This window comes from Arachis duranensis, chromosome 10 (assembly GCF_000817695.3).
Source record: "Arachis duranensis cultivar V14167 chromosome 10, aradu.V14167.gnm2.J7QH, whole genome shotgun sequence".
Taxonomy (NCBI): Eukaryota; Viridiplantae; Streptophyta; class Magnoliopsida; order Fabales; family Fabaceae; genus Arachis; species Arachis duranensis.
Genome location: NC_029781.3, coordinates 88,203,993 through 88,213,407, shown reverse-complemented (window position 1 = coordinate 88,213,407; position 9,415 = coordinate 88,203,993). Strand labels below are relative to the sequence as shown.

Here is a 9,415-nt window from a genome sequence, read left to right as displayed (position 1 = left end):
GATTTATTTAGTTTGTTATGTAATAGTGTATGAAAAGAGCTAGACATACATGGCGCCTATATATAATAATTAGTGTGATTGCATTGTCAATATATATCTAAAGGCATCATCATATATTCAAACTTGCATCATGAACACACAAAAAAGAAAAGGAATGAAAAAGGGTCTCTTAGAAGGAAGAAATCTAATCAATTGTCGTCTTTTCACCAGTCCTATAATCATAACATATATATCACTAAAGGTCTCAATTAGAGTTTGCATTCAAACCAAATTATAAGAAATAATATGTGTCTCCTCCTTATCATTGTATATAACATATAATGACAGAAAAGTTTCTGTTGAATAATGTCTTCTGTCTGCGGGGATATATAGATTTTGTGATTGTATTATCATGACAATCGGAACGTTGAATGTGATTGCATCATTAGGTCAATACAAAATATATGCATATTAGAAATATTTGTAATAAGAGTTAATTAAATTAAGGTAACACTTATGAAACATGGCTAAGTTCCTAGACTGTACTACTTTAATGAAGCTAAGCTAAGGTTGTATAATTGAAGGTAGGTAAAGTTGAATAAAATAGGGCAAAGTATTATTATATATAGGTACGATGGAATGAATGAAGGAACATCAACAGAAAAAGCATATATAGCTGCATCGAAAGTTTTTCCTTCTTTCGCTATCAAACTGAGTTTCTGCATGCAGCATAAGCCTTGAGTTGCGTGACAATAGTAGATGAAATTCTTATTATAATGTAAGATCATCATATCGGGGCGAATTTTTTCTGCCAAACATTGGTAACATATTAATATTCGAAAATGAAACAAAATTTATAGAATAAATTAAGGGGAAAAGAATGTGGTCCCCCACGTAGCGAAAAATAAGTAGTTTTGTTGGGTTTATTATTTGGATGAAGGAGCATTCGCTTTCCATGGTTATGTTATGGCAAACAGTTAGCTCCCATTCCCAAATTCCCAAATAGGGTTGGCATATAATAGAGTACTGTGTTTTGTTGTTTTGTAAATTAAGACCAAAGTGCTCTTTCACATTAAATTTAGAAAGTGATCCAAGAACAATAGTAATGACGGTGATACTTATTTAATATTTTTGAATAATTGCTGCCAAATCACTTCTTAAGTTAGATGGAAAAAAAAATACACCAATGATTATATTTTTATCATGTCTTTTTAAGCAGGAGTTTATTTATATTTTTGCATAAATTTTTTTATTTATTTTATATTATTTTTTTAAAAAAATCAAACTCTAAATCTTTTAATCATAAAATTTTAAAATTATGTCATAAAATAATTTTGTTCAAAAATTTAAACTAATAAAAAAATATATGAATAATTATATCTCTAGAAAAATGTTTAGAAACAACAAAATTTATTATTTTTAAAATTATTTTTAGTTATTAATTCAATTTTTTAATCTAATAATTTAATAATATACTTTAACCCACATTTTTAAATATCAATAATTAACTAATAACCAAAAAAAATAAATTTTAGAGTAAACACTCAATCCGGTCCTTGTCCATTTTTACGAAGGACAAAGCGATCCCTGTCCAAAAAAAAAAAGAACACTTCGATCTTCAACCTTTTTATTTTGGGACAATACGATCTTTCTGTTAAAAAAATTATTTAAATAATAATAAAATTGGTTTTATGAGGGGTTTTATTTGTATTTTGTGGGGGTTTTAAACCTCCAAAAATATTTTTAATAATATAATCGATTATTCTTTCTTTTTTTATTCGATGTTATTTTTTTCTTTTAAAAGGTATTTGTACTACAATTACTTTTTTTTACGGCATCATTTTAATCGATAGTTTTTCTTTACTTAACCACCATTGGTGAAGGAACTTTTCAAAAACAAACTTATTAATAGTTTGTGGAGATTTAAAACTCTCACAAAATACAAATAAAACCCCCACAAAACTAATTTTTATTATTATTTAACAGATTTTTTAACAGAAGAATCGTATTGTCTCAAAATAAAAAGGTTGAAGATCAAAGTGTCCTTTTTTTGGACAGAAATCGCTTTATCTTTCGTAAAAATGGACAAGAACCGAATTGGTGTTTACTCTAAATTTTATTAGCTCTTTAGTATTCCTCGTATCTCTTGCCAGGAAGCCAAAACTGATTGAAGAATTTTGTAACAGCTTGAAGAACAACTAACTGCGGAAGAACCTTTGACAAAAACAGAACAAAAAACAATAACCTCAATATACCTCTTTTATTAGAATTTGAAAGAAATTAAAAGTGTATATAAAGTAATGAACTCTTATTTATCTAGAACCTGATAACTCATGGCTATTTATATATGAGCTGCCAGAACTATTATGCAGACCACTAACTAACTTGAGAGCACCAATTCTAAGTAACTAATCTTGATTTAATATGAAATTCAAAAAAAAAAAAATGATTGTTTTCTGCAAATTTTAATACACTAATTAAATTCTTTGTTATTTGGGGTGAGTTTATCCAAGTTTGCAGTTTAAACCATCTCTTAGCTAGATTCTAAGGTATATAAAAAAGAATTTTCAATATTTTTAATTGTCAAATCTGTATCCCCAACAAGAATTTGATCTAGACCTGAATATTCATGGCTTGTCATCAAATTTTAATGATTTGGAGTGATGTGATTCAAAATTCCTGTATCTAGATACCAGATAAGACCAGCTACTGAATTTGGTATAGTTATATAAGCTGAAGGAGTGTGGAATGATGGTGCTGACGGTGGTAGTGGTAGTGTAGCATTTGAATTTGAGGTCTGAGAAGATGGAGATTGTAGAATAGAGTGATTTGAGGGAGGTCTGTAGTTTGTAGATGCTGTGGTTTGAGAAAGAGGTGGTATTTGCTAATCAAATCAATAGAAGCAATGCCAAATTATGTGCCTAATTTGGTCACATACTTGGCATTGAGGTCTCGGAGATGAGTAGAAGGATCTGGCACCTTTAGAAAAACGTCCTCCTCTTCCTTGACGACCTCCATTGCCTCTGCCAAAGATTGATGACTGGATTGAGCAAGATGTGCTTGTGGTAATAAAGTATCTGGACTTCTATATTTCTAGATCATATCATCGTGAGATAGAATACACGTTTTAAGTTTATTTTAAGAAAAGATTTTTGGCTTTCCATTCATTGTTGTAACAAGCATTTGATAATCAGCAGTGAGACCTTCTAAAAGCGCACCAATATGTTCTTCTTGGGTCAAGGGACTCCCAACAGCAGCTAAAGAATCTGCTATGTTCTTGATTTTGAAGACATAATCACTTGCTGAGCTGTTAAGCCATTCTTCTTTATCAGCTTTAATTGAGATTTCAATTGTTTCACTTTGTATTTGTTGATTTTGTGAAATAATCCTCTATCCTATTCCCTTCTCTATTTTTTGATTGGTTTCTATTATTGACTCATCACTCTTGTTTATTAAAAAACTTCCAGAAGACATCCCAGAAGATGAAGAAATCCCAGAAGAAGATTGAAGGCACCGGCGGAGAAACCCTGTATAAGATAGCGGCACCGCCGCGGTCTCTGGAAGCGCGGTGGAGCGTTTCTGGTGTACCGATATCTTTTTATAAAGAAAAGGAAAATGCAAAAGCGCTCTAATACCATATCACTCTTGAAATCACTCGTCCAAAAACTTAAAGTTGATGAAAGATTTTGAAGACATAATCACTTGCTGAGCTATTAAGCCATTCTTCTTTTATCAGCTTCAATTGAAATTTTAATTGTTTCACTTTGTACTTGGTTGATTTTGCGAAATAATCCTCTATCTTATTCGATTCTCTGTATTCGTTGATCGATTTGTATCTAATCATCACTCTTTTGTTCATTAAAAAACCTCCAGAAAACACTCCAAAGGATGAAAAATTCTCAGAAGGAGATGAAAAAATCTTAGAAGAAAATGAAGGCATCGGCAGAAACTCGCAACGCCGTTGCCATCTCTGAAAACCGTGGAGCGTTACAAGTATTTCTAGTGTCTCAGATGTCTTTTTACAAAGAAAAGGAAAATGAAAAAGCATTATGATATTATCTCATGAAATTACTAATCCAAAAAACTTAAATTGATTATTGATTATATATCTAACATTTCTAACTATAATGATTTCATACTTTAATTAAAATATTAAATTACGTATACTAAAATGAACCCTACCTTTGTACAAACCTCGAGAATTTGAGAAAGCTATTCAAGAAAAATATAGAGCCAAATGCTATTTTTAGGCATAATATAGAAAAACATTTCCAGCTATTTGGGTTATAAAAGCGGCAATATATTAGTAGCTAGGGACTATTGGCCAAATAAAATTCTATGTTCAAATTATAATAAATATATAAATTAAATCGGTTGCATCGATCTCATATATAATATTAATGCCATTCATCAATAATTTATTTACATTTACTCTTACTTTTACACTCATTAGCAGTATGTCAAGCATACCCCATAGAATTATAAAATAAAATATCAAGCATACATACATAAATATTTTTCTCTAGCAATCCCTTGATCATCAACAACTTATTACTTATCATCCTGCTATATATATATAAACTAAAAAACTTGAACAAAAGAGGGAAAAAAAATCCAATATATATAAAAGAAAAAGAAAGAAAACAGAAAATTAGGAAAGTCATGATCATCAGTGCCCGAATTGTAATTAAAATTCTCATGTTGAGCAAAATAATTGTGTGTTGGTGGTGTGAATAGCTTCTAGAGCCTTAAGAACTTCTCTTGCGCTTGGTCTGGCCTTAGGATCAGTGGCGGTGCAGTGCAAGGCAAGGTTCATGGCCTCAACGATGTCGTTATGATATTTGGTTGACTCATCTCCACCCTTGATCACGGGATCTATCCACGTGTCAAGATGACAGTCAGAGTAACAGTATCGGGCCCACTCTACAACGCTCTGATGCTGGTGCACCACATTTCCATTCCCTGATTCAATGTCCGTAGTGGCTCTTCCAGTCAATAATTCAATCAGCATAACTCCGAATCCATATATTTCACTCTTCTCTGTAGCATCTCCACTATTATTATTCCTTGCCTCTGAATGTGTGTAAAACAAACATGATTCATGAGACTGATTAGACACTTATATACATTACTTTATTAGGCATATGCTTCATGATGACATTTTGTATTTATATCAATTATCAATATGCGCACGAAATAGCTACCTGGGTTATATAATAGCACGAACTAGCTAGTAGTGCTGCATGCACCATCACTTATAAATTAAAAAAAAACATTAATTTCGTGTGTAAAATCATTTGATTAATAATTGCTTATTTTACAAGTGAAACACTTTTAAGATTTTTTGAATTGGATCCATGTACATCATTATGTTCCTAATTCCATCCTGTTAAAAATATGAGAAATGATAGTTTATAGACATATATTCACTTTTGATTATGTCACGCTTAGTTTATAATTCTCTAGTTTGAGATACTATGCAACTAGCTAGGAACAATATTCCACCAGTATGTTAGTTAAAAAATGAAAAGGGGGCAAGATGGTAAATTTGTACCTGGTGCAACGTAAGGGGAAGTGATCATGAAACCCTTGACATCCAAAGGCGCCATGCCAGGAGGGCTGAGCTTAAGGCGAGTGACACCTTTTCCGTCCACCAAAACAATCTCCGGCGACAGCACCTCGTCGGTGAGATCCCAGACCGTAGAGCAACACTCACAATGCAAGAACTTAAGCGCCTTCGCGATCCCCACCGCAACCTTCCACCTCCGTTGCCAACTCAAACCGCTCACAATCTCGGCGAGACTGCTCTCTCCCTCCACACTCTCGTAAACCAAGAACCCCTTCTTCCCTGAGTGACACGTGGCAACAAGCTTTACAATGTTACCGTGCCGAACCTTCTTCTCAAACTTCACCGTATCTTCCCAGAATCTAAGCGGAAGAGTCGTTGCATCAGTGATTTCCTTCACCACAAAACGCATGTCGTTTTCGCTTCCCATGCATTTTCCTTCGTACGAAACCCAGTTCCTTCCTTTCGAAACCACTTTCCCTTCTCTTGAACAAGCAACAACGTCTTCCATATTTATCGTTCTCGAAGCTTTCGCATCGAAAAACTGCATCTCCCACGTGCCGCCATCTTCGTTATTCTCCACTCTTCTCATCTGCATGCTTTTCCTTCTTCGCACCAAAATTACCAGAAAAGCTGCAACGGCAATCGCAACCAATCCAAAGAGTAAACATAGCACTAAGAACAGCCATGTCTGGTTCTGAGAACCCTTGCATGGTGGCAAACCGTTAGAAGCTTCACTTTCGCGGTCACAAAGATCGTTCCCTGCGACTGCACTAGCGTTGATGGCGAGGAACGCTCCTGTGGAAGGTAAACTTCCATGGAAACGGTTGTGAGATACGTTAACCTGAACAAGAGATTCCACTTTCCCCAAATTCTGCGGAATCTCGCCGGAGAATTGGTTCTCCGACAAATCAAGAAGCCCTAAAACTGGCATCTCCGCAAGCTTCATCGGAATTTGACCGTTGAGATTGTTATGACTAAGGTCTAACGCCACAAGCTTCTTGCATGAACAGAGTTCTTCAGGAATAGTACCATAAAGATTGTTGTTTCCGAGCTTCAACTGCACCAAATCCTCCGAATTCCCGAAGATTCCACGAGGAATTTCACCAGCGAATCGATTCTCTGATAAGTCTAAATCTTCCAATTTCTTGCTCCCGAACGAGCTCGGAATCTCGCCGGAGAAGAAATTGTTAGCCAGATTAAGCATTTGAAGAGATGGCATGCTCCATTGTCTATCATCGATTCTTCCAGAAAGTTGGTTGCCGGAGATATCCAAGAAGTAGACCTGAGTGAGGTTGGTGAATTCCTCAGGCAAATTCCCAGAGAGCTTGTTATTCTGGAGACGCACTCTACGCAGCGTTTTGCATGTGCTCAAGCTTCTCGGGATTCGGCCTTCTAATTTGTTAGAGAAGAGGATGAGCTTGTAAAGCGTCCCGGAATTGCACAGAGTTTCTGGAACCTTCCCCGTGAGGTTGTTAGAAGAGAGATCCAAAACCGTTAGGTTGTTACGCTTCCCAAGTTCCGACGGAATCTCCCCGGTCAACGAGTTTGACCACAGCTGAAGCACCTGAAGCCGCGGCAAAGATTCCAAACCGTTGGGAATCTTCCCTGAGAAATTGTTCGAAAACAAATGAAGAATCTCAAGCCTTTGAAGATTCATCACGAGTTCCGGAATCTCGCCGGAGAGAGAGTTATCGCTGAGGTCAAGAGATACAAGCTTCTTGAGGTTGAAGATTGAACGAGGAATCGGACCGTTGAATTTGTTCTGGTAGAGGAAGATGTACTCGAGATTCGTTAAGCTTCCGATGGATTCAGGAATCTCTCCGGTGAGGTTGTTATACACAAGATCGAGGTGGTTCAATGAAGTTAACTCACCAATGGCACTGGGAATTTCACCAGAGAGATTGTTGTAACCGAAGTAAATCCACTTCAAATTCTTCATGGCTCGAATGTCTTTCGGGATTTCGCCGACTAACTGGTTCGAAGCGAGGGTGAAGTACTGTAGATTTTTCAACTGAGTTATGGAACTCGGAATGTGTCCGCCGAGAAGGTTGCCTCCAATGTCAAGGTAGGTTAGGGATGAGAAGAGGCCAATTTGGGGAGGGATCTCGCCGGAGAACATGTTGTTGGAGAGGTCAAGAGTCTCTAGGAGAGAAAAGGAGGCGGAGAACAAGGAGCGAGGGGGAGGGCCGGTTAGATTGTTGTTGCTGAGGTTGAGGTAACGAATTGGGGAGAGAAATGGAGGAGGTTGATCCAAGTATAGGAGCTTCGTAAGCTGGTTGTTGGAGAGGTCGAGTGATGTGAGGTTTGGAAGGTGGAAAACGGAGGAAGAAGCCTCGCCGGAGATGTTTTTACCGGCGAGGGAAAGGGTGGTGACGACTATGACATCAGATATGTTCTTGTTGCAAGTGATGCCGTTCCAGTTGCATAAAGAAATGGTTGGGAGCCAGTTACTGAGAGAGTGAAGTGGATCGTCGTGGATTGAAGCTTTGAACGATAAGAGAAGCTCAAGGTCTTGTTGACTTTCAGTTTCTTTGCCATGTGATAAGTTCAGCAAGTTGAGAAGAATTAGCAAGAACAAGAACCTGAACCACATCATCACTCTGGGCATGTCTTTGACAAGGGTCTGTTCTGTGTGTGTCTTTTTAAATAATTCTCAGTTTTCTGTGTTGTTGCTTGTTGATGGATTATTGAACTCCTCGGATCCCAAGCTGTAAAAAATAATAATCAAACTTCAATCTATATAGGTCCATTAAAATATTATGCAACTTTTGAATTAGTTACATAAGAGACTGATGAATTAACTACTTGAGTACTTCTAGTAGCTAGCTAGGTCTAGCTACCATTAATTTAATACACTCAGTTTTGATCGTAATTGAGGAACATGCATGCACATAAAAGAGAGAAATTGCTTAATACAAAGTAATGACAGGGTATAATTACGAACCTAAAGACCATAATTATTGTGGACAGTTGGTTGTTTAAATTGCTGATGATGGAGAAGAATAATTGAAGAACTTGGACTGAAAGGATCAAGATTATTCTTTGATCACAAACAGTACTATTTGAAGGAGAATAAGGTGGACGTGAGAGAGAGAGATGTGTGCGTGCTTAAATAGATGGAAAGGGTTTGTGGAGGATTTCTTTTTGGCATTGAATTAGGATATAATTACGAATTTGCCATCCTTGACTTACTTTGAAATTGGTGTTTGAACACACACAAACGGTTGAAAGGGAACCAGGGACACTTGCGAAAAAAATAAAATAAAAAAGGCAAAAAATAGAGGGCTCTGATTTTGTCGGATTGTTACTAAAATGATCCTTTTTGACTGACTCACTCACTGACCCCTTGCGAAAGTGACAAAGAATTTTAGGATTATTGTGTTTGACTAATTTTAGTTATAATATTACTAGTATTAGTATATGGCATGGGATCTCCCATGAAGATCAAAGATCCATCTTTTACGCAGAATTTCGTCTCATGATAGCATAATCCTGGTTCTATAATTATCTGTCTTTCCAATAATGACTAAATTAATTTGAATAATTTTTAAAAAATAATAATTTAAAAATATTTTATTTAATTTATCATATATAATATTTATAATTGTACAGTTATTATATTTAATAATATTATGTATTTATTTTAATAATAATTAAAAAATATAAAATAAAATAACTTTAAATTAATTTTGGCTAATTTCTACCGTCTTTTTGTTTATAAGAAGTGTTCGTGCGTAGTAAACCGAGCTTGATATATAACTCGTCCTATTCAGAGATTGAGCTTGCTTTCGTTTAAAGTAAAAAAGGTATGCGTCGACTTTAAGAGGAACAACGATGACAGACACCTATAAAGACACTCCAACATTC

The 9,415-nt window shown here is 35.6% G+C and overlaps 1 protein-coding gene across 1 annotated transcript; it reads right to left on the bottom strand.

Annotated features, from left to right (window-relative positions):
• Positions 1 to 4,364: 4,364 nt before the first annotated feature.
• LOC107470770 (leucine-rich repeat receptor-like serine/threonine-protein kinase SKM1) lies at positions 4,365 to 8,625 on the bottom strand. Its single transcript, XM_016090191.3, has 3 exons — positions 8,493 to 8,625; positions 5,534 to 8,256; positions 4,365 to 5,052 (listed from the first exon to the last, which is right to left on the bottom strand). Exons 2-3 carry the CDS (start codon positions 8,154 to 8,156, stop codon positions 4,676 to 4,678), a joined length of 3,000 nt encoding a protein of 999 aa, XP_015945677.1. The 5' UTR covers positions 8,157 to 8,256; positions 8,493 to 8,625; the 3' UTR covers positions 4,365 to 4,675.
• Positions 8,626 to 9,415: the final 790 nt, after the last annotated feature.